The 26,511-nt window shown below is 39.8% G+C and overlaps 1 protein-coding gene across 4 annotated transcripts in view; it reads right to left on the bottom strand.

The window, feature by feature from the left end:
- The window catches only part of LOC145360583 (adenosine kinase-like), a 261,050-nt gene that overhangs the window by 23,166 nt on the left and 211,373 nt on the right, over positions 1–26,511 (bottom strand). For all 4 annotated transcript variants that reach the window (XM_080215917.1, XM_080215918.1, XM_080215920.1 and 1 more), the window contains exons 8-9: positions 18,755–18,790; positions 15,087–15,201 (exon numbers count right to left, since the gene is read on the bottom strand). In XM_080215917.1, coding sequence (XP_080072043.1) covers positions 15,087–15,201; positions 18,755–18,790 — 151 coding nt within the window. The remainder of the gene's footprint in view (positions 1–15,086; positions 15,202–18,754; positions 18,791–26,511) is intronic.

Genomic DNA, 26,511 nt, shown 5'->3' with positions numbered 1-26,511 from the left:
CACATACCAGTGAAAAGAAACCTGCTTTTTATACGCTGGTGCTTCCTGATTAATAATGAAACATTTCCTGTATTTCACTTAAAAATACAGCCTGCAAAAAATGTATTTTCCTCTATTTTTATCTCAGAAAACATAATTCCCCATGGTATGTGATCGCCTTCCAGGTCTCTGCTAATGCCATTTTGTAGCTGTATGCTACTAGAAAGAATGTCCAACATATTAAAGCATACATAGATGTGGCCAGGTGACCCACGATCTCCAGGATTGTTGCAGAAATATTGATATTTTTTCAAGAGTATGGATAAAAACACAAAACATGGAAGCCAAATTTCAACCTAACCAGAGCCTGCAAATTTGCAAACTGCAGTGCTGGAGCAGACAGTATTCATGCAGCCAGGCATTGGACAATCAACTTCCCGTCAAAACCAGACAGGCCTGGAACTGCCTGGCAAGGTTCTAAAAGCCACATGTTTCAGAATGAACCGTTGTTTACACTTCCAGTGAAATGCTTTGTTAGAAGAATGCTACGCAGACTTGGTGGCACCCAGCTCAAAGGCCACAGGCATAGCATGACAAGACAGCACTAGACAGTTGAAAGTTCAAAACTATGGGAACCTTATTAGATCTTCCTATCCAGTCTGATGCTAATATTGGACAAAGGACACTGAATCTTTGGGAAGGTGTGAAGCGGGGGATAAAAGTGGCAACCTGGAGCCCCAGCTGCTCTGGTTTTGCACCTTCTTCAACAGCATCTCCAGAGAGCACTTTTGACTGGTAGCTGAGTTACCACAGCATCTCCCCTCCTTATACCTCATGGCAAGCATCATCAGACTGACAGACACAAATGACCATCCCAGTGAGATGACCTGAAGACCAGAGCCAGCCCTGGACATGAGGGGATGCCCAAATCCAAAGATCCAAGTCCAGAGATGTGCAGGTTAGGTTGATTGGCCATGCTAAAATTGCCCCTTAGTGTCCAGAGATGAATAGATTAGAGGGATTAGTGGGTAAAATATGTAGGGATATGGGGGTAGGGCCTAGGTGGGATTGTGTTTGGTGCAGACTTGATGGGCCAAATGGCCTTTTTCTGCACTGTAGGGTTTCTATGATTCTATGAAATTGATGACTGTAGTTCCTGAAACATCTGCCAACCCTCCAAGACCGAGGAACAGCCTTATTGAATGGGTATGAACAATCTTTTCAGACAGAGTCTAAATAAGGTGAAAGGGACCTACGTAAAGGGTGTAGTGAATCCTTAGGTGCATGTGTCAGAAGTAGTAGTGTAGATTTGAGACTGTTTACTTGAGAAATTTAAGGCCGTTTACCGAAGAGTCTTGTGAAGAGATTGATAGAATTTGATAGAGTTTAATTAAAGTACAACAGTAGAGACTGATAAATACCATTTTTCCATGATAAAGTGTTCAATAAAGTTGTGTTGGGACTTCATCTGACTTGTGTCCACTTTATCTATCTCATCACATAACATGCCTGAGTTAAAAAACGTTACTGTAAATTAGTCAAGATTAATCCGGTACATTTTACTAACCTTCACTTTATAAAATAGACTTGTGGTTGATGACTTACGACAGTTGTATTACTGTAACAGGTTTTTGAAATGTTTCTAACATATTACTGTGCCATTTTGCATTCTAAAAGGTTTTTGCTAATACAGGAGTTAATTTATGCTGCAATAGAGTAATTGGCTTTATAAATTAACTATTTGTAATCTAATGGTGCACTCAAAGTATAAATAATTAACAGACAAGTTCGCTTCATGGAGTGTGTGAACCCTACTCCATGAGACTATCATCTTAACTATAATATCAAAGCAAAAACTAAAATACATTTTCATTACTTACTATGGAATAGATTTATGCAATTGGTGATAAACGTAATCCTGCCAAGCTGCAACACCACTAACAATTCAAACACTAACACTGTGTTCAGCAATGGACACACCCAACCCCAAATATTCAATCAATTATGACAAACATTAGGTTTAAAAAACACACAAGCAGTTAATATAACCTCAAATTTAAGCCAAAAAGTCAAATTCTGACAAAACATTTTTGATAAACACGTGTGTTCTCATTAAAAGCAAAAATCAGAAGTAATGTGCCAGCTGGCAAAACAATGTGCTCCCCAAGATGCTGACATAATGAGATGTTTAAGCGGTAAAATATCATTTAGCAATAGCATACAGACATGTGTGCTTGTTCTACCACTACTAGTCTCTCTTGCATGCCAGAAGAAGCAGGTGCAGTGTAGCTCTGCAGAGCGGATATATTTTATTAAATGCTTTCTCTGTAATTTTATGCCATAGTTGCATATTATTTCAGAGCTCAGAATAACATTAGAGAAAAAACATTCAATATACAGGCTAATTTATGCATTCAAAAGCAGTGTCAATATAAACTCGACACAAACAATTTTGTACTTGCACCAATTTGGCTTTTTTAAGAACAAAATTAAATGAAACCTCCTTTCTTTGTTCTGTCTACAACAATGATCAACTTAATACTTCATTTCCAATATCAGGCCCTACAGTTAACCGATCTCTCCTACTGACTTTGCTCAGAGGCGTACATGCAAAATGTAAAAAATATAAATTGGAAACGTCCCCAATTATAACCATTATTCAATAACCTGGGAGTTCCTTCCAGACCATGTACAGCTTTATTACAACTCAAAGTTTTGATATGAACACAACAATAGCATCTATACTCTATAGCATGGAGACCACACATTTTTAGACTGACAGGATAGATTTGCAATACATGGTCCTGTCAGCATTTCTTACTATTGCCTACCATTTGATTTGTTCAAGATCAGTGTCCATTAAGGTCAATTACATAGTTTTTATTAATACTAAGGCTGGAATCAGTCCAAATCCATTATCTCTTCACAATTCCTCTTTCTTCTGCCAGTTCAAGTCGAGAAAACAGATCATCATATGACTTCTTAAGCATTTTGATGAACTTACTAATTTCCCTCCATTAATTTCTTTGATGCTAAACTGCCAGCATCTTCCCCGCAGCATTAAAAAGTCTTGTTTCCTTCTGTTCGTGCTCACTTTCACAGTATGCAACTAACCTTAAAAAAATTGGAAATGCCTTTTCAAGCAAAAAGTAAAGGAAAATTAACTATTCTCTTCTGTAAACTACTTTAGTTATTTTGGAGAATTGCTGCAGCACTTTGCATAATGGCCTTTCTTTTTAACATAATAGGAATAAAATCTCAACTGTTTATGTATTAATTGTGCTCCCTCTAAAGATGTTGCCATTGTTAAGAATTTTGTGCATTTTAAAAAAAAAATTGCCGTCAGAGATTTTGCTTTGATTCAACAGTATGTCATCTCTCGAAATTGCACGTCTCCTTAACATACTTCAAACAGAATAGCAGACAAATATCAGCATAGAAGTACATCAGAAGTCATTACTAGCATTAAGTAGCATTAAGAAACTTCCTATTCAGTTAAGTATGGGATATGGCCAACCAGAAAATTGTTTAAATCTTGTACCATTTCAAACAAATAACTGTAAAACTCAATTCCTAGAAAGACTAATTCTAGCTATGATGGAGAAAAATTACTGAGTCTTCTTTTTGAGCAATCAGTTGACTACCAATTTTTCAGTGTTGTGATTGATTCACAGGATCATGTCTAAATTGCCTCATCTGACACTGGTCTGTGATAGTGACTGCTCATTGGTCCCTAGTGCTGATTTTAAGTAGCAACAATGGCTCCCTACTGTGAGTGCTGCAGTGGCCCAGAGAAAATAGGATTGAAAATTCTCATTTTATTTGGGGCAGGATGACCATCGCGAACAAGACAGGAAAGAGTTCTGCAAATCTCCACATCAAGAGTTTACCAAATCCTGTTAAAAAGCACTCTCTTCATGCAGTTTCAGTCAGTTTTGACACTGAGACATTAGAAGTTATAGCATACAAGGCAATGACCTGGTCCATGGTATCACACTGCTAGGTCTTCAATTGGACTCGTCTGCATGAATCCTACTTTCTTAGATCTTTTCAAATATTTAACCGCAACCCTTTAAAATTATGCTACAGGTAAAGAATTGTATGTTCTAATTTGTCAGTGAAACAATCTTCCAAGTTTCTCTTTTGCCAGGCCTCAACTACATTTTATTAATTTAGCAAACATTGGAAATCACCATAGGGTGATTTTGATAAGTATGTAACGTGTATTTTAATGTGAATAAAAGGTACTGGAGACAGATAGATAAGCAACTGAAGGAACACTCATTAAGAACTTGGAACATAGTTAACGACATTCACCAAATTGTGCGGAGGGTGTGGAGAGTCTGCAGAAGGATCTGGATAGGCTGGGAGAATGGGCCAGGAACTGGCAAATGGAATTTAATGTTGGCAAGTGTGAGGTGGTCCACTTTGGTAGGAATAATGGTAGGAAGGATTATTACTTACGTGGCGAAAAACTGCAGCAGGCAACGGTGCAGAGGGACCTCGGGGTCCTTGTGTATGAGTCGCAAAAACCCAGCTTGCAGGTGCAGCAGGTGGTCAGGAAGGCAAATGGGATGCTGGCCTTCATAGTGAGGGGGATTGAATATAAAAGTAGGGAGGTCTTGCTGCGGCTGTATAGGGCATTGGTGAGGCCGCAGCTGGAGTACTGTGTGCAGTTTTGGGCACTGTACTTACGCAAGGATATTTTGGCCTTGGAGGGAGTGCAGAGGAGGTTTACTAGGCTGATGCCGGAGTTGAGGGGGTTGAGCTATGAGGAGAGGCTGAATAAACTAGGCTTGTACTCGTTAGAGTTTAGAAGAATGAGGGGAGATCTCATTGAGACGTATAAGATGATGAATGGGATGGATAGGATAGAGGTGGAGAGACTCTTCCCACTCAGAAAGGACAGTAGGACTAGGGGGCACAGCCTCAAGATAAGGGGGGGGGTGGTTTAGAACGGAGTTGAGGAAGAACTTCTTCACTCAAAGGGTGGTGAATCTCTGGAATTCTCTGCCCGTTGAAGTGGAGGAGGCTACCTCGCTTAATATTTTTAAGACACGGGTTGATGGGTTTTTGATAAGAGAGGGGATTAAGGGTTATAGGGAGAGGACGGGAATGTGGAACGGAGCCACGACAGATCAGCCATGATCTTATTGAATGGCGGGGCAGGCTCGAAGGGCTGGATGGCCTACTCCTGCTCCTATTTCTTATGTTCTAAATGTTCAGCTAGGGTTCTGGGATTTACTGGTAGATTGGTGAATTACAAAATTAAAAGTAGGATACCCAGGTTTCAATTGCATTTGTACAATTTAATCCGCATTTCTGATGATGCATATGGTATTCAGAAAAAGGCAAGTTGGATGATATGTAAACATAGTTTTCTTGATTATTGTGGCTATTTATCTTGCAGAAATGGTTGATGAAAGGGGATGCAAGTGATATTTTTAAAATCATGACTTAGGATAAGATGAATGACCTGGCCCATGGTATCATACTGCTAGGTCTTCAACTGGAGTTGTCTGCATGAATCCTACTTTCTTAGATCTTCCTTTTCAAATATTTAAATGATTAGGGCTAAAAGACAATACATGACTAGGAAGTCTAGATAAATTCCAGGAAATACTTCCTTTTCTTAAACAGTTGTCATCAATTGCTATAACTTACTAGTGGATGTGGGCAATATACCACTGTCCTTCAAATTGAACTGGAGAAGGTCCTGAGAGATGGTACTGGAGTGGTGATTTGTGGGAACACTGAATTAGTGATGCACCATAGCAATCAATTACTTTTGCTCAATTGTCTTCTGAAATTACAGAAATATTTCCCAGAGGTCTTCCCTGAAGATGGTCAAAGCTTAGCTCCTGTAAAATTGTATTATCAGCAGCTTTGCACAGCGATGGATGAGATTGCACCATCTAGTGCATGGGATAAACATTAATGGACCACTTTAATGTTCTCACTGTTATTTCCAAAGTGCAAATGTTTGTATAGATTGCATTGTATTTTAATTTGACCGAAAATCCCATTTGCGACTTCTTGTTTAGCTTCCACTTGGGGGCATGTTCTCCTTGTGTGTTTAAAATTGCAACTTTTTCTAAGGTCGTCTCCTGAGGTCGGCAGCATTACAGATTCCAGTCTTCAGCTAATTCAATTCATTCCACATGGTAACAACAAATGGCTGAAGGCACTAGATACTGACAACATTCTGGCAATGGTACTTAAGACTTGTGCACCAGAACTTGCCACGCATTCTAAACAGCTACAACACTGGCATCTACTTTGGCAATGTGGAAAATTACCCAGGTATGTCCTGTAAACAAGGAGCAAAAATCCAACCTGGACAATTACCGCCCCATCAGTCTACTCCCAATTGTTTGCAAAGTGATGGAAAGTGTGGTCAAAAGTGCTACCAGCAGCACTTGCTCAGCAATAAGACACCCAGAGACACTAGTTTGGGTTTCACCAGGGTCACTCAGCTCCTGACCTCATAACATTCTTGGTCCAAATATGGAGAAAAAAAGCTGAACTTCAGAGGTGAGGTGAAAATAGCTACCCTTAACATCAAGGCAACTTTTGACCAAATGTGGCACCAAGGAACCCAAAACTGAAGTCAATGGGAAATCAGGAATAAAACTCATCACTGACTGTAGTCATATCTTACAAAGGAAGATGGTTGTGATTGTAAGAGGTTAAGTACCTCAGTTACAGGACACCACTGCAAGAGCTCCTCGGGGTAGTGTCCTGGGTCCAACCATGTTCAGTGGCTTCATCACCATTAGGTCAGCTATTCTCTGCACACTGTTCACGAAACTATAGTTGTTGAAGCAGTCCGTGTCCATATGTAGCTGGATTATATTCAGGCTTGTGCTGATAAATGGCAAGTAACATTCGTGCCACACAAATGTCAGGCAATGTCCATCACCAACAAGAAAGAGTCTAAACATCTCTGTTTGACATTCAATGGCATTGCCATCTCAGAATACCATACAATCAACATCCCGGGAATTACCATTCACCTAAAAATGACTGGAGTAGCTATACTGCGGCTACAAGAACAGGTCAGAGGAAGAGCAGGAAATCTACCAAAAATAGCTGACCTCCTGACTCCTCAAAGCCTGTATACCATCTACAAGGCACAAGTCAGGAGTACAATGGAATACCCTTCGCTTGCCTGGATGAGTGCAGCTCCAACAACACTCTCAAAACTCAGAACAAAGCAGCCCGCTTGATTGACACACCATCCACCAGAACGAATATTCACTCCCTCCAGCACTGATACACAGTGGCAGCAACGCATGCCATCTACAAGATTCACTGCAGCAATGCACCAAGGCTCCTTCAACGCACCTTTCAAATCCATGACCTCCGCCACATAGAATGACAAGGGCAGCGGATGGATGAGAACACTATCACCTGCAAGTTCCCCTCCAAGTCACACACCATTTTACACCATGTGGACAGCAGTGGTTCAAGAGGGCAGCACATCATGACCTTCAAGGGAAATTAGGGAAGGCAATAAAGCCTAGCCAGTGACAGCCATACCCACAAATGAATTAAAAAAGCCTTTCTTGAACTAAAACTTAGTATTCATCTAGTTTTTTGGTCATCTGACATTCATTCCTCTGCAGTTTTCTTTTTATAATTACATGCTCCAAACCTGATCCTTAATGGTGTTATAACTAACAGGTAATTTTGATTTAAGTCACATCATGGTCTTTGATCCACAGATGTTTTGCTTAATTTACGAATAGAAATCTGTTCACCAGTACGAACCAGATTTGAACATGTTATCCATCTCTCAGATATTAGGGTTGATATTGCTCAATGAAAAATTTATATATACGCATCAATATATGACATTTTTCTGTGTTATTTAAGCAAAATTGGTTAAAATAAACATTACTGCTGACAGCAGGAAAAAGTTTTCCTGTTTTTTCCAAATGTATTACTACATTTATGTCTGAGTCACAGCACAATTTCAATTATATTAGGTGAAAATGCAGGCTTGTAGACCAGTCAGTGGTTGCAATTCTGGAACCTCATGTTCATTAAGGAATTTCTAGTTTATATTTCACAGATTGAAGTTACTCATTATGACAACATTATTATTCTACATATCATGTTTAATCTTAGTATGTTATTATCCTTATCTTGCTCAGGGGACTATGGCAGTTTTCTGCTGTTAATCCTGGCCTCCACTTGCTTGTTAATTCACATCTGAAATATCATCTGTTCTCAGGAACTTGTCAAGCTCTTTCTTGAAGGACTGTGGAGTATAGATCACATCCACAAATAAGCCATGAGATTTCAGCTTTGAGATAAAAGAAATTAAAAAAAAGAGATGTATAGAATAAACTAAAACTCTAAACGCCTTTGGTTTGGATGGATCACATCCATGTATTTTATGAGAATCCAGGAAAGAGATTATAGAGGAATTACACAAATGTAACAATTTATTTGAGAAAAATGTCTTCTCAGAGGATTAGTGGATAGCAAATGTAATTTTTCGAGTTTGGGACAGAACAGGACAAGTCCTGGAAATTAAAGATCAGTCAGCTTTATATTGGTGGTAAGAAAAATAATAGAATCCCCCTTAATGGAGAGAACAGAAGAACATCCAGAAACAAACTAATGAAGAGTGAACATGGATTTAAGACATCGCTGGCCAGGCCAGCATTGTTCCCCATCCCTAATTGCCTTAAGATGATAGTGGCAAGCTGCCTTCTTGAACCTCTGCAATTCATGTGACGCAGATATACCTACAGTATTGTTGGGGAAGGAGTTCTAGGATTTTGATCCAGCAGCAGTGAAGGAACGGCAATCTATTTCAAATTAGGGAGGGTGAGTGGCTTGGAGGGGAACTTTCAGGTGGTGGTGTTCCCATATGTCTGCTGCCTTTCTTCTCGGTAATGAGGTGCTATCGAAGGAGCTTCACGAGTTGCTGCAGTGCATTATGTAGATGGCACAAGCTGCTGGCACTGTGTATCAGTAGTGGAGCGAGTGAATATTTAAGGTGGTGGATGGGGTGCCAATCAAATGGGCCACTTCGTGCTGAATACTGTTGAGCTTCTTAAATGTTGTTGGAGCTGCATCCATCCAGGCAATTCCAACACATTTGTGACTTGTGCTTTGTAGGTGATGGACTTTGGGAAGTCAGGAGGTAAGTAACTAGCCACAGAACTACCAACTTCTGACCTGCTCTTGTAACCACAGTATTTAAATGGCTAGTCCAGTTTAGTTTCTGGTTAACTGCCAGTATATTGATACTGTAGCTATCAGCAGAAAACGTCAAGGTTAGATTCTCTCCTATCGAAGGTGATCATTGACTGGCACTCGTGCAGTGTGAATATTGTATGCCATGTATCAGCCGAAACCTGAATGACGTCCTGATCTTGCTGCACATGGATACAATTGCTTCAGCATCTGACGAGTTGTGAATCATACCACATATTGCACAACCATCAGCAAACATTCTTACCTCTGACCTTACAATGGAGGGAAGATCACTGATATTCAGCATGGTGGCACTGTGGTTAGCACTGCTGCCTCAGAGCGTCAAAGCCTTGGGGACTGTGTGGAGTTTGCACTTTTCCCCCACATCTGTGTTATTTTCCTCCGGATGCTCCGGTTTCCTCCCAAAGATGGTTAGGTAGATGGGTCATGATAAAATTGTCCCAAGATGTGTAGGTTAGATGGACTAACCATAGCAAAATGTGAGGTTACAGGGATAGGGCAAGAGAGAGGGCCTGGGTAAGACAGACTGTCAGAGAGTCAGCACAGACTTGATGGTCTGAATGGCCTCCTTCTCCACTGTACGGATTCTGTGATTCTATGAAACAAATGAAAATGGTTGGGCCTAGGGCATTACTCTGAGCAAGTTCAGCAGTCATTCTTGAGACTGAGATGATTGATCTCCAAACAAGCACAACCATCTTCCTTCATACTAAACCTGACTCTGATCAGTGGAGTGTATTTTCCCTGATTTCCATTAACTTCAGTTTTTGTCAAGCTCCTTGATATCACACTACGTTTAATGCAGTCTTAATATCAATGTCAGTCACACTTGCATCACCTCTCATTCAGTTTTTTTGTTTACATTTGGACCAAGACTGTAATGAGGTCAGGAGCTGAGTGTCCCTGGTGGCACTCAAGCTGAGCATCAGTGAGCAGGTTATTGCTGAGTAAGAATCAAGTGACAGCACTGCCAATGCCACCTTTCATCACTTAAGTGATGATTGGGAATAGACTGATGGATTGGATTTGTTTTGTTTTTTGTGGACAGGATATGCCTGGGCAATGATCCATGTCATCGGGTAGATGCCAGAGTTATAGTTGTACTCCACAGCTTGTTCTGACCAGTTTGGCCTGACAAGTTCTGGAGCACAAGTCTTTAAAACTGCCAGTGTGCTGTCAGGGTCGATAGCCTTTGCAGTATCCAGTACTTTCAGCTGTTTCTTGGTATCATGAAGAATGAACTGAATTAGCTGAAGGCTGACATCTGTAATGCTGGGGACCTCAGGAGGAGACCAGTGGGAGTAAAGAGTAATTATTCAGAAGGTGGGAAGAGGTGATTCACAAAAGTCAATACCAGGATAACGACTATTCACAATTTACATTAAGAACTTGGACTTTGGAATCAAAAATACTACTTCAAAATTTGTGGATGACACCAAATTTTGTGGTAAAACCTGAGGAGGACTGCAAAATTAAACTTTCAGAACGGGCAAATAAAGTTCAACAGAGCCAGGTGCAAGATAGGACATTTTGGTAGAAATATAAAAAGATCACATTATCTGAAAGATCCAAGTCCATGTGGGGTAGTGTTACAAAGAGATCGTAGTGTACTAATACTCAAGACACTAAAAGTTGAACCACAGGTTAGCAAGGCCATTAAGGAGGACCAAACACGAGGCTTTAGTACTAGAGGGGTAGAATTGGAAAAACAGCAAAGTTATGTAAAACTGCATGGAACCTGGGTTAGACCACTCTTTGAATACTCCCTGCATTTCTAGTTGCCATATTATACAAAGGATATCGAGATACTACAGAAGATGCAGAGAAGATTTAAAAGGATGATACCAGAAATATCTAAGTATTCATATCAAGAAAGGATTGGCAAGCTACATCTTTTATCCTCTTGCAAAAAGATTTGAGGGGCTAGGTATTTACAATTGTGAAATATTTTAATAGAACAAATAGAGAGAGAATGTTTTCTTTTGTGGGGAAAACAAACTTGACTAGGGGCCATCAAAAAGGTAGTCATTAAGAAATCCATGAAGGAATTCAGAACATACTACTTTACCTACAAAGTGGTGAGAATGCAGAACTTGCTACTACAGGAGTGGTTGAAAAAAGAGTAGTATAGATGCATTTATTCTGGATTCCGGGGAAGTGCCGGATGATTGGAAAACGGCTAATGTTACGCCGTTGTTTAAGAAGGGTGCCAGGCAAAAGGCGGGGAATTATAGGCCGGTTAGTTTAACGTCTGTGGTAGGTAAAATGTTAGAATCTGTCATTAAGGAGGAAATTGCGAGGCATCTTGAAGGGAATTGCTTGATAGAGCAGACGCAGCACGGTTTCATTAAAGGGAAGTCGTGTCTGACAAATTTACTGGAGTTCTATGAGGATGTGTCTAGGGCGGTGGATAGAGGAGAGCCGGTGGATGTGGTCTTTCTAGATTTTCAGAAGGCGTTTGACAAAGTGCCTCACAAGAGGTTATTGCAGAAGGTCGAGGGACATGGAGTTGGGGGTAGGGTGTTAGCGTGGATAGAGGATTGGTTGTCAAATAGGAGGCAGAGAGTGGGGGTCAACGGGTGCTATTCGGATTGGCGGATGGTGACTAGTGGAGTGCCCCAGGGGTCGGTGCTGGGGCCTCAGCTTTTTACCATTTATATAGATGATCTGGAGGAGGGAACCGAGTGTAGAATGTCGAAATTTGCTGATGACACCAAGATTGGGGGAACGGCAAATTGTGCAGAGGGTGTGGAGAGTCTGCAGAAGGATCTAGATAGGCTGGGCGAATGGGCCAGGAACTGGCAAATGGAATTTAATGTTGGCAAGTGTGAGGTGGTCCACTTTGGTAGGAAGAATGGTAGGAAGGACTATTACTTACGGGGCGAAAAACTGCAGCAGGCGACGGTGCAGAAGGACCTCGAGGTCCTTGTGCATGAGTCGCAAAAACCCAGCTTGCAGGTGCAGCAGGTGGTCAGGAAGGCGAATGGGATGCTGGCCTTCATAGCGAGGGGGATTGAATATAAAAGTAGGGAGGTCTTGCTGCAGCTGTATAGGGCATTGGTGAGGCCGCAGCTGGAGTACTGTGTGCAGTTTTGGGCGCCGCACCTGCGCAAAGATATTTTGGCCTTGGAGGGAGTGCAGAGGAGGTTTACTAGGCTGATACCGGAGTTGAGGGGGTTGAGCTATGAGGAGAGGCTGAATAAACTGGGCTTGTACTCGTTAGAGTTTAGAAGAATGAGGGGAGATCTCATTGAGACATATAAGACGATGAATGGGATGGATAGGATAGAGGTGGAAAGACTCTTCCCGCTCAAAAAAGACAGTAGGACTAGGGGGCACAGCCTCAAGATAAAAGGGGGGCGGTTTAGAACGGAGTTGAGGAGGAACTTCTTCACTCAAAGGGTGGTGAATCTCTGGAATTCTCTGCCCGTTGAAGTGGTGGAGGCTGCCTCGCTAAATATTTTTAAGACGCGGGTTGATGGGTTTTTGATAGGAGAGGGGATTAAGGGTTATGGGGAGAGGGCGGGAAAGTGGAACTGAGCAGCGACAGATCAGCCATGATCTTATTGAATGGCGGGGCAGGCTCGAAGGGCTGGATGGCCTACTCCTGCTCCTATTTCTTATGTTCTTATGTTCTTATTTCTTATTTAAGCAGAAGCTAAACAAGCAAAAGAGGGAGAAGGTAACAGGGAGTCATGATAATAGATTCAGATTGAAGGAGGCTCAAGTGGAGCATAAACACTGGACTGGTTGGATTGAATGCCTGATTGTGTTGTATATCCTATGAAAAATACTTAAATTTGTGCTTTCCATAGGAATATCAACTTATCTTTTTTAATGTCCAAATTCTCCTGATCTATCATACCCTCTGCATATCAAATTCATTTCCTTCTCAAATTCATTCCCTTCTTCTCAGGCTCATGATGCTTCTGTGATTCTTGTATCATAACTTGCTTTTTAAATACCTTACTCAATGTGGCCAAGATACCCTGAGACTCGTGAGGGGAAAACTGGATAGCTTTCCTGCTTTTGATTAGATAACTCTTGAAGTGCACACTTGAATACATGATCTGAGAGCATGATTTGTGATATTCCCATTCAGTTAGATAGCCTGCCAGTGTCACATATAAATAATTAATGTTTGGACAAGGTACCCAAGGACAACTGATATCAGTTTATCTCAAACAAGTGGTCAATGTCTTCAATGAGTTATTGTAATATCTGGCATTGGTGACTTTGATCCACTCATATTTAATGCAATTTAACTAACTATTTACTGCCTACATTTCAATTTCAATGATAATACTAAGACATTAAAATCCTGTATTGTTTCCTTCCTCTAAATGTCCACATTTATACATCATGTTATGATGCATTTTGTTAATTTTTGGTTTTAGTCATTTTTGGGATGTAGGCAGGATTTGAACCCAGGCTCCCAGAGCACTATCCCAAATCTCTGGATTATTAGTCCAGTGACACTACTATAATGCCACTGCCTACCCAGTCAAAGAAAATAGATGAAGCGAATAGTATAGATGCATTCAAGAGGTGGCTAGAGAAGTATATGATAGAGAAGAGAACAGGGTGATTGAGTTAGATGCGAAAGATTGGGAAGATCAAATGGAATATAAATGCCAGCATGAACTGGTTAGGCTGAATGGCTTATTTCTGTGCTGCATGTCCTATGCAGTAACTAATTCAATGCGGCCTGAGATTCAACCTGGACTTTACTGATTTGTATGCATCAGACATAATATTTCTTACCTTGATGTTTTCAGTGAAATCATAGTGAAAGCTGAATATATTTTACAGATATGAATTACTGTTAAAGTTATTTGTACAAAATGTAATTCATCAGAAAATCTATTTCATTGTAGAAGGGGAATAAATAACAATTACATGTACATTGCAGCTGTCAAATAGACCAACAAAATCACTATGATGCCAGAAAGCAGCACTGCTGTCTTGACTTCCATCATACATCCAATACTTGTGTTTTATTTGGATGAATCTTTATTACCCCAACATATCACACAGCCATTTAAAAATTATGTTCATGCACTTCAGCAAAAAGGCACAAAAAGCACATTGTTCAAGTTTAATAGCTTGGGATTATTAAGCTGCACAAAAAAAAAAATCGGGGTCTTTTGCTTCATACACATGCCTGTATAAATCTTGCAATTTTATCAGTGATCATTTATTAGTCATCCACACTGTAAGGTTCAGAGCACAATGAGCCTAATTAGTGGTTTAATAAGTGTATTAGTTATGCCCTGTGTGGTTCTGTGGTGTCACTAGATGCTAAATTAAAGACAACTCTCTTCTTCTTGTGTTCATTAAACGGTTTAATGCCAGCAGGTAAGGAAGTCTGAACTAAAATATAAAAAAACTAATAAATTGGCATCTCTTTTGAGATTTGCCCTATGGGCCAAGCATTTTTATGTCCTTAATCATTATTAAATGACTTAACATGACACTCTGAGCCAAGAGAATGATTGCACCCCTATGCATGTATGAATTACAGACAAAATGAAGGATCATGCAGTATTAGAAAGGTGCCTTTGGGAAAAGAAAATCTCTAATTTCATTTTATTATTGACATCCATTTTGCTGTTGTGAATTAAAAAAAATTGAAGCAATAGAGTTCAATTTCTATTCGAAAACAAAAGCTTCTCCTGAGGCACTGCAATTCTTTAAACATTAATCATTTCTGTTTTTGTTACATTGTGTTTGACACTGCCACATTCCTGCCTCTCTCTACTTCACAGTTAATACTGTCATGACAGGAGGTTAACCCAAAAATTGAACTTTTTGTTCAGAAGCAACAAATGAAAGTAGGTGAAGGAAGTACTATTTACCACCATCAGGTTTACCTGTGGCCACAATGGTGTCATCTTTGCCTTGCGTGAAAACTACAATACGTTGTCGCTTTTCATTCACTTTTGGCAAACCCTGGGCTTTCTTGGCAATTTCTTTAATATCTTCTGTCTGTGGCAGCAAAGTAAATGGGGTCATATAATCATTTTATTTAGACACATGTGAACTAATTTAAGAACTTAATCCAGTCACTGTACATTATAACGGTTGGTATAAATTCTGAAAGTATTGTTCAGACAGATAGTGTACATTAATGTGTGAACTCTAATAGATTAGTGAAAATGAACACTACTTATATACAATTCAAGGTTACATGAATTAATAGCTCACATTTCACTACCAGATTTTTTTTTTAAAGGCAGAGATATTGCTTGGAAAATTAATGAACACCATTTTATCACCAAGATGTCACAGCAATTTATAAAATGAGAGTGTGCTTATTTGTCCATCTGTTATTGATAACGTGATAAATACATAAAATATTTCTCTGCTCTATTCTTCCACCTTCATGCATTCTTTTCCAGAAGATACTGTCTAAAATGAGAAAAAAACTGACCTAAACAACCAAAATCCTTTTAGCCACAGACCAGAGCTTGTGCCAAAATAACGTGCTTTATTTTGGGGCAAAATCATTCAGACATTTCTTTTCCCCCATTTGAGGGAAGTACTCTCATTCCAAAAAATCTCCTCAATGTGAATGCCAAATCCAAATAGTGATCGAGGGAAGTTTCAACTTGGGCCCTAATGATTGATACACTGGCTGAACTTGAAATATTTATGGTTGTTGATATAGCCAAAACAGAAGTTGCAAAGAATTGCTGTTGAGGAAGACAGCCTCTGTTAAAAGTATCTTCATAAAAATTTTTAAACGTTCTTTCCAGAAATCATTCCAGCAATTTAATCATTAATTTATTATTTTTGTTATTTTGAGCAGTAGTGTAAAACACTGTGTGACACAGTGGTTAGCACTGCTGCCTCATAGCGCCAGGGACCCAGGTTCTATTCCAGCCTTGGGTCACTATCTGTGTGGAGTTTGCTTCTTCTCCTCATGTCTGCATAGGTTTCCTCCAGGTGCTCTGGTTTCCTCCATAATTCAAAGATGTGCAGGTTAGGGGAATTAGCGGGGGTAAATACGTGGGGTTATGGGAATAGGGCAGGGGGGTGAGCCTGGGTAAGATGCTCTGTTGGAGTCTGTCTGTGCGCAGTCTGCACATTCTCCTCATGTCTGTCTGGGTTTCCTCTGAGTGCACCAATTTCCTCCCACAAGTGAACTAGGTTCAATTCCAGCCTTGGGTCAATGTGTGTGTGGAGTTTGCACATTCTCCCCATGTCTGCATGGGTTTCCTCTGGGTGCTCCGGTTTCCTCCCACAGTCCAAAGATGTGCAGGTTGGGTTGATTGGCCATGTTAAATTGACCCTCGTGTCAGGGGGATTAGCAGGGTTACGGTAAAAGGGCCTGGGTAGGATGTGCTCAGTACAGATTTGATGGGCTGAATGACCTTCTCCTGTACTGTATGGATTCTATTCTAATCCAAAAGGCATGTTGGTTAGGTGCATTGGCCATGCTAAATTCTTCCTCAATACATCCCAACAGGTACCAGAGTGTGGCAACTAGGGGATTTTCACAGTAATTTCATTGCAGTGTATTGTATGCTACTTGTGACACTAATAAATAAACTTTAAACTTTAGAGTTGGTGCAGACTAGATGGGCCAAATGGCCATCTTTTGCACTGTAGGGATTCTATGAAATAACAAGCGTAATGCACACATCAATAACACTAACAAACAATTTCAATCATAATTTCCTTTATTGTGATATTGGATGAGAATGACTTGCTCATATATATTTTTACCAGCTAATTTTCACCAGTTATAGCTATCTGACATAGTTCTCCCCCCACTCGAACCAATTCAGTCTCTGTTCCAATTTCTTTTCCAGGGGTTTACTTTCAACTACTGATACTCATGGCTCACCCCACCACCTGGTTACTCCATAGAGATACCTCTTGGGCTGTTGCACACTGACGCTGCAGTTTGTCTCAATCTTTCCCCTGTCATTTCAACTAAAAATTAAACTTTGGCTTAAATTTCCTGATATCTCAGTGGGGAGATCTGATGCGGAAATGTCAGAAAGCTCCTGCTTCAAATCCTGGTCTTTGTTGTATTACTTTGAACATAGAGTGGAGCAGCTTAGTTGGAGAGGAGTGTCCTTGAGATGTCGGTGGTTGAGATTGCATGAGATTGACTATTACTTGAGTATATAAAGTAGTACAAATAATGGACCAAAAAAGGATTTTTTATACCCCAAATGGTTCAACTTCTGTGCGTGCAATAATAGTAACAATGTGCTAAACACACTACTCCTTCACTGTAATATTCAATAACACAATACATAGTGGACAGAGAGGCCACATAAACACACTTTTGTTGAAAATGTATGATTCCCAAAGGCAGCCTTACAGAGAGGAACCATTGTACAATAAAGTTAGAAAAAATTTCCAGCCACACATGGCTATAATTAAGGTAACATATATGAGGAAGGTGTAGGTAAGTGTCATTTTATTTCAAGTGACAACTATTGTATAAACAGTATGACTTAAGTTTTCAAAAAGATGAGACTACGATAGATGAATACATCTCAAACATGGCCAGAACTTTCCGGTTGTTCACACCAGTGGGATCTTCTGGTCCAACCTGCGGCACACACCGTGCTGCAGGATTCACAAGGCGTTCCGTGGGAAACCCCATTGACAATGGCAGGTCCAGAAGATCTAGCCACTGGCGGGCCACCTTGCACCACTGTGAAACACACAGCAAGTTATGCAGTAGATCCTACCCATATTTCGGGACAATTGTTTCATATTACAAAATTAAACTCAGTGTCCATCTGTGATCAGGTTCTGCTAAAGGAATATGTCTGCAGTTATACCAAACACTCAATCCATTTCCAGTCTCTTTTCTCAATCATGAACAATATTAATTTATCACAAGGCCGCTAATCATTTTATTGCTTATTTTACATTGAGCTCCATGCTAATCAATTTTGTTGCTGCATATGTTTCATTACCTATAGTTGAACGTATCAATGATCTTGGCATTATGTAGACTAATGCCCAAAATAAGCATCAAACATAATTCACACTCCTGAGTGATTTCACCGTACACAGCTACCAAAAAGGCATCTGTCTCACGTTACGACATTAATTCTTTTGTGCATTTAGAGAACCACTTTCCTTTCAGGCTTCTTTCAAGTAGGAAGTGAGTCATTGGTATTAATTTTCTCCGCAATAGTCTGCAAATTGCTCTGCCTGCAAAAGAACCTTCACACAATAAAATTAAGTGGAAGATGTAGCTATTTAATACTTGAAATGACAGACACCTTATCTGCAAAGGAAGCCTTAACCAGTGCCCAACCTCGTAACTTCCCAAGAGCCTTTTCAAAATTCAGTGAATAACATCTGTAAGAGATGTTGGGTACAGGCCTAGCACAGTGCGTCATACATCATGCTGGCAGAACAAAGAAACCAGGATGACTGCCAGGTAACCATAGTAACAACTGCAAGGGCTGGAGAGTATAATAGCACATCAATCACTGTCCAAAGAACTTCATTATCAGCAAAATCCTTTAGGATCTGTTTAGTGTGCAATTGAGGGTCAACTCACCTCAAAGCCTTGCTCTCGAGCGAAAGTGGCAGCCTCCTGCAAAAGAAATGAGCAGTTAATTATAAAGTGCTGTCGAGACTGCTGAAAATAACGCTACAATCTAGGTATACTGAGGCACTGTTTATTGAAGCCAATTAATTTAACAAGTGCTCCACTGCTCAGATACAGGAAAGGTTTGTTTCTTTTTCTTCAAGTATTCAATTTATTTCAAAAAGGCAGTTTAAAAAGTAAGATACTGAATTACATTATAAAAATCAGAATATGATTTTTCCCCCCAAAAAGCACAGTTCCCTCAGGCCATACTGACTGGTATATAAGCTTGTCCGGGTTAGCATATGTCACTGTTTACACATAGACTCAACTGGGTATAATGTTGAAGCCATGATTGAGGTTAGCTGTTCTGACAACTAATTCCCAACACAATCCCTTTTTGTAATTTCTAGGTTTTGGTGTCTGTGGAATACTGAAAAACAAGGATCTCGACTTTTGCTCTTGAAATAAAAAAGAAAAATCTAAATCTCAGCTCAAACAGAAAAGTGACCTAAAGTTCTTTCTTAAGTATATGGAGGATTTAAATAATGATGCCGCATATTGGAAAGTAGAAAAATATGGATGTGGTCCGAAATTACGCAGAAATGGCCTGTGAGGTGTGAATAAGAATCTGAATGAAAACGCCAATAAACATGCTTTGAGACCTATGGACATATCAGGCATTTTCCCATGTTCTACATACAAAGCTTTCAACTGTACATAGCTTTATTATTTATTTTGTGCTGAGGAGTGTCACACATTGGCAACCTCACTCAGATGACAGCAACAGATGAAAAATTAAAATATGTCACACACTGGATATCACAGGAACTACTCTTGGACTGGAGTTAAATCACATTTTGGGAGCACTTTACAAGGAGATTTTGTTTGCATCTGGCAATGGAACAGTGATGTCAATACTGTACTCCGCCATGAAAACAAGAAAAGAATATTCCACTCCAGTGCACTAACTTTTTTTGCTCAGATGAATGTCTGAGAATCAGAAAATAATTAGACCACAAGGTTAAGTAATGAGATTACAAATATACTAAACGGTTACATGCATCATAAATTGTGATGGTTGGCAATACTGGTAGTTGTTTTACACTTTTCCAGAGATTCCTGGCTCGTAAAAAATTTAGTTTACAGCGTATGAAAATCTGAAGCCAAATTTCTGCTGGAAGTTTATTGTGCAGCTTCTAAGCGCAATTAAAGTTACAGTGGCCTAATCAACTCCAGAATGCACTCGATCATGATAAAACAATTGCTTGTATCATAAAGGTATTTACTGTTGTTAAAGGTAACAATCCTTACACTATCACTGCCAGTTTTTTTTTAGCTGTGGATACTGCTGAAGAATCTTGCAAGAGATATCAAAATCAACAGAAAAGGGTTTTCTGTTTATACCAGATGAAAAACGTCACCAAGGGTAATGTGGGTTCCTTAAAAACAGATGTGGGGAAGACTGCAAATTAAATGGCAGACCTGCTGAGTGAATACTTTGTTTCAGTCCCACATTACAGGAATAGGATAATATAAATTTTAAAGTTTATTAGTGTCATAAATAGGCCACATTAACAATGCAATAAAGTTACTGTGAAAATCCCGTAATATGCCTGTTATTCCAAGGAAATTAATAACAAATCAAGGACTGGAACTTACTCAGGTCAACACAAGCAAGAGAGAGAAATTTAAAAAATTAACGGCAATAAAGACTGACAAATCCAAGGGTTTTAAAGGAAGTAGCTGAGAATATTGCAAATTCTTTAGCCATAATTTTCCAAAGTTCTTTCAATTCAGGAATTGCCCCTTTAGATTGGAAAATTGCAAAGCAAATCCATCACATTAGAAAAGTGAGAGAAAGAAACCAGGAAATTATAGACCTGTTAGTATAACATCTGTTGTGGGGAAGTCATTGGAAGCTATAATTAAGGACAGAATGACTGAGCACTTAGAGAATTGACATAGATTTGTAAAAGGGACTAAAGTAGTAGACAGGGGAATGTTGATGGTTGTCTGTGGGATGTAAGCCTCATTGGCAAGGGCGGTACACACTGCCCACCCCAAATTGCTCGAGAAGATGGTGGAGAGCTGCCTTCTTTAACTCTGCAGTCTTCGTGGTAAAGGTATGCTGAGAGTGTCATTAGGTAAAGAGTTCTTGAATTTTGAATCAGCAGCAATGATGGAATGGTAAGGTGTTTCCAAGTCAGAATGATGTGCGACTTGAAGGGGAAGTTAGAGGTGGTGTATGTAGTTTACATGGACTTCCAGAAAGCATGGGTAAAATTCCACATAAGTAACTGTTAGCCACACATAAAACTCTTAGAAATAAATGCAGATTATTGACTAGGCTCGGAGATCAGAAAGCAGGGATAATGGATGTCCTTGAATTAGGAGGTGACTTCCCATAAAAACTGTGCCAGCGCTCACCTATTCATCACGTTTATTAACTACTTCGATAATGCAATCGAGAGCCATATCCAATTTTATAAAAGATTGGAGACAAGGTAAGTACTGGAGAAAGAAGCATAAATGACAAGAAAACCAACACTAAGTGAGTGGGTAAAACTGGCACAAGGATTTCAATGCAGCTAAATGTATGGATACAAGTATTATTTAAATGATGAATAGCTTGGAACACTGGAGGTTCAAACAAATTTTCATGTCCATGTAAATTGATCACTGAAACGCAATGGTTAAATACCAAAAATAATGAAGGCAGCTGATGGCATGTTCATTTTTATATACAAGGGTTCAAATGTAAAAGGGAGGAAGTTTTGTTACCCTGGTTAAACTGTGTACGGTCCTTGGCACTGCACTTTAGAAATGATATATTGTTTGGCCTGAGAAGGTGTGCAGTGCAGATTCACTTGCATGGTATTAAGGCTCCAAGTATTAAATTGAGATCTAATAAGCAAAGCTGGAAGGTTCAAATGATAAGATTGAGTTTTTTGAACTTTGAAAGGAACTTATAGCATAGATAGAGTGAAACAATTTCTGTTAGCAGGGAGAATCTAGGACAAGGGGATTTAACATTTATAGAATCCCTACTGCGCAGAAGGAAGCCATTTTGCCAATCAAGTCTGCACAAACCCTCCAGGCTCATACTCCGCCCTATCCCCTTAACCCCACATATTCACCCCACTAATCCTCCTAACCTACACATCTTAGGACAATAAGGGGCAATTTAGCATGGTCAATCCACCTAATCTGCACATCCTTGGACTGTGGGAGGAAACCAGAGCACCTAGAGGAAAGCCATGCAGACACGGGGAGAGTGTACAAATTCCACAGGCAGTCACCCAAGGCCAGAATCGAACCTGGGACCCTGGCATTGTGCCACCAGGCCATTCAGAGGTTAGGAAATACATCTTTATGCCTATGTTACAAGTGAGCAACACTCTTCCACAAAAGGAGACAGCAGTTCAATAATTGAAAATTCCAAATTGGTAGGCTTTTGCTAGACAAGGGGATAAATGAATATGGAGCCATGGCAGGTAATGGAGTTGGGATACAGATCAGTCTCAGCCTCACCTGTAGGGTGAATCACTTAGTCCTGTGTCTCTGTGTCAGAGGGCACCAATAAAAAAACTACTAGAATGCAAGAAAACTAAACGCAACCATGTTTCTTTAACTCCTGAATTACTTCTAACATTTATGTGGTATATTGATCAGGTAGCTTAAAACTAGCACACCACAAATATCCCCATCTTCAATAATGGGAAAAGTCAAGGCGGAAGCATTTGCTCCTGCCTTCAGCCAGAAGTGCTGAGTGAATTATTCATTTTGGCCTTTTCCTGAGGTCCCCAGCATCACAGATACCAGTCTTCAGCCAATTCGATTCACTCCACACGATATCTACAAAGGGCTGAAAGCATCGGATTCATGCAAAGGCTATGGGCCCCTACAACATTCTGGCAACATTACTGGTGATTGTACCCCTAGACAAGCTCTTACAACAGCAACACTGGCATCTACCTGGCAATGTGGAAAATTGCCAGATAGATGCCCCCATGTGTGTCCTGTTCACAAAAAGGACAACAAATCTAATCCAGCCAATTACCGCCTTATCAGTCTATTCTTGACCACCTTCAAAATGATGGAAGGCATCATTGACAGTGCTATCAAGTTCTTAGCAATAACTTGCTCATAGATGCTCAGTTTAGGTTCCACCACGGCGAATCAGCTCCCGACTTTATTAGAGCCTTGGTTCAAAGATGGGCAAAAATGCTGAACCTCAGATGTGAGGTGAGAGTGACTGTCCATGACTTCAAGGTGACATCTGACCAAGTATGGCATCAAAGAGCCTTAGCAAAATTGGAGTGGAGGTGGGGAGAATGCTTGATTGGTTGGAGCCGTGCCTAGCACAAAGAAAGATGGTTATGGTTGTTGAAGGTCAATCATCTCAGTCCCAGAATATTACTGTACAAGGTTTTCAGGGTGGTGTCCCAACTATTTTCAGCTTTGTCATCCTGACTTTCCCTCCAATACAAAGTCTGAAATGAGGATGTTTGCTGATGATTACAAAACATTCAGCACTATTCATGACTCCTCAGACACTGCCCATATGCAGCAAGACCTGGACAACATTGGGGCTTGAGTGGAGCATATGATACATGCCACTCATCAGATGATAAATGACAAGCATCATATGCTCCACTCAAATACCAGGCAATGTCCATTTCCAACAAGAGAGAATGTAACTATTTCTCTCTGACACTCAATGGCACCACCATTGTTTATTCCCCACGATCAACTTCTGAGGGGGAGGGGGAGGGGGAGGTTACCATTGACCATCATATAAGTACTGTGGCTACAACAGCGGCTCAAAGTCTGTAAATCCTGTAGCGGGTAATTAACTTCCTGACTCCCTAAAGCCTGTCTACCATTTACAAGGCACCAGCCAGGAAAGATGAAATACTCTTCACTTGCCTGGATGAGTGCAGTTCCAACAACACTCAAGATGCTTGACAGCATCCAGGACAATGCAGCCCACTTGGTTAGCACCCAACTACTTTCTACATTCATTCCCTTCACCAGCAACACATAGTGGCAGCAGTGTGTACTATCTACAAGATGCACTGCAGCAACTTAACAAGGCTCCTTCGAAAGCACACATCAAACTTGCGACACGACTATCTAAGGGACAAAGGTAGCAGATGCACGAGAACACCACAATCTGCAAGTTCCCCTCTAAGCCACTCACCAACCTGACTTGGAACTACATCGCTGTTCTTTCACTGTTGCTGGGTTAAAATTCTGGAGCTTCCTTCCAAACAGGACTGTGGATGTACCTGCAACACAGGGGCTGCTGTGGTTCAAGAAGGTGGCTCCACCTTTTCAAAGGAAATTAGGGGTGGCCAACAAATATTGGACTTTGCAGTGACGTCCACATCCCATGAAAAAAAATCATTCACTGCTTTAGCTAGGAGTCCATTGTTGGTCTTTGGTTTATTTGATAGTCTGTGCAATAAAAATCTGACTAAGTCCATACACTTTACAGTGCAATGATCATAATCTATCATCTGAAATTCTCTCCCGCAACAGTATTATAAAGATGAATATGTTTCCTCCATACACAGTTCAAGTTTGAAAACAAATTCTAAAAATGTCATTTATGTCAAGTAAATTTTTTCATAGTTCGAGTGGGTTCAGTGTGGAATTTCATTGATCCACTTTTAAACTTTAATGAAATCTGGATGATGACATTTAAAGTCTGTTTTGTACATCAATTACCATGTTGGGGACCAAATCCCTCTCATCTCAAATCTTGCTTGGTGTTTGTTAATGTCTATGCAAAATAATACTTTCTATGGCAATTCTAGAATTTCAAATATCTCTAAGAAGTACATATAAATACCTTCCTTCTTCAACGTCAGGTTATTCAATTCTACTGCACAGAAAAATAAAGTGCGGTGTTGCACGATGAAGGCTAACAATGATGTCTTGTAAAGATGTGAAATGCAAGGACATACAACGACTTGAAGGCAATTCCGAACATTATTTGCTGTATATTATTAAAGGACTCAGTGCTGCCTGTTTGATGAATACACTCCAATTTATTTCAGCAACCTGTAACTGTACTAGTCAAAAGGTACAGCTATTAAGTAGGATTTAAGTCACTGCCGACTTTATCATTCTCTCAATGACGTTTTGGGCAATTCCTTATTTAATAAATCTAGTTATCTAAGCTTCTGTATTGCACATATATTAATTGCAATGAAAAGGCCGATATATTATGCAGCCTGTATTGTGATGAATTATGTCAAATTTGCTATTTTTTTGAGTGAAAAATCATATAAATCATCAGTAGGATCATCTTCAGTCTTATTTGCTTTGACTTCCTGCCTGCTATCACAGAGTGACAGCTCAGATGTCATCAGTTTGGAATTTTATTTATCAGCATTAACAAAGGCAATGGGATAGCTGGCTCACAACATTAAAACTGAATTGGCATTCAGTTGTCAGCGAATGGAACTCAAGAAAAGTAGCAACTTTATCACACCACTGTCTCAAATAAACAATTCTTACAGATCATATTGCTAACCAATATATCTGACATATCACGTGACATATTAAATTTGATACTCTGGATGAACCGACTTGTGGTAACTCCCACGGAGTCCATGGGGAAATCACTGATTGATCTCCCTGTGGGGCTTGTTGAATATGTGCTCCCCTGGTAACAGGCGGTGGCTGGCCCAGTTGGCACTCATTACTTGAGCCTTTTATAAGGCAGGCCCAGGACTGAGCCTGCTGAACTGTAGTCTCAGGCAGGAACTAGTGTGTGTACATCAAAGTAGTTGTTTTACTTTGCATTCTGTAATAAATGATGTTCCTTTCCAGTTGAGCTTCCTGAGTCATTACACTACTCTCAAAAATCCCTGAGCTCCCTGGATCCAACAATCGATTTTCTTTTCTGATGATTCTCCTAATAAGTACATTGTTGAGTCAAACAATGACTCACATTGCAAATTATGAATCACGGCAGGAATCCTTGTACAATATCAAGCTAAGTCAAGTAAATCCTTTTGGGAATAGTATTATGATGATTTGAGCTATGACTAATTAAATAAACACGATATAAGTTTCACAAGTGCCAACAACTAATTTGATCTATCCCACAAGCTTCCATGAACCCTGACGTTAAACTATATTAAATACAATGAACGTTTAATGATGGCCTAGTGTTAAACTGCAATGGCATGATTCTATACTGCAACTTCTGAACTATGATTGGGGTTTCAAGAGGAGACATTTTAAGTAATAAACAGGCACGACAGCACAGTGGAATGGCAACTGAATTAAAACAAAGAAGAATTAATATGATCAGCATGCCACCTATTTTCCTATCAAGATGGGCAATAACATTATAAACTGAAAATGTTTTCTGAAAACATTGTTTTTGTTAGCAAGCAGATTAGAAATCCCAAGGTATATTCTGGAGTGAGCTGAGACCCCAACAATTTTTCTATTTTGGCATTAACGTGAGGATGAGATGTTTCACTCCAGGTGCAATTCTACTGATAACTAAGGAACTTCTATGAAAACAAACTTTATTTAACAACAGTTTAACAATAACAAATGAATTAATTTAACTTCTAACAATTGAACAATAATTAAACATGGCAAGAGACAATTCTTAACTGCTAACCATTCATTTAAGTTCCAATCAAGCAATATCTTATAGACTTAAACCTCCTTTTAAAATTTGTTAGCAAAACACA

This window comes from Carcharhinus amblyrhynchos, chromosome 31 (assembly GCF_965287045.1).
Source record: "Carcharhinus amblyrhynchos chromosome 31, sCarAmb.v2.hapA, whole genome shotgun sequence".
In the NCBI taxonomy this organism is placed as follows: Eukaryota; Metazoa; Chordata; class Chondrichthyes; order Carcharhiniformes; family Carcharhinidae; genus Carcharhinus; species Carcharhinus amblyrhynchos.
This window is presented reverse-complemented; position numbering and strand designations above follow the sequence as displayed.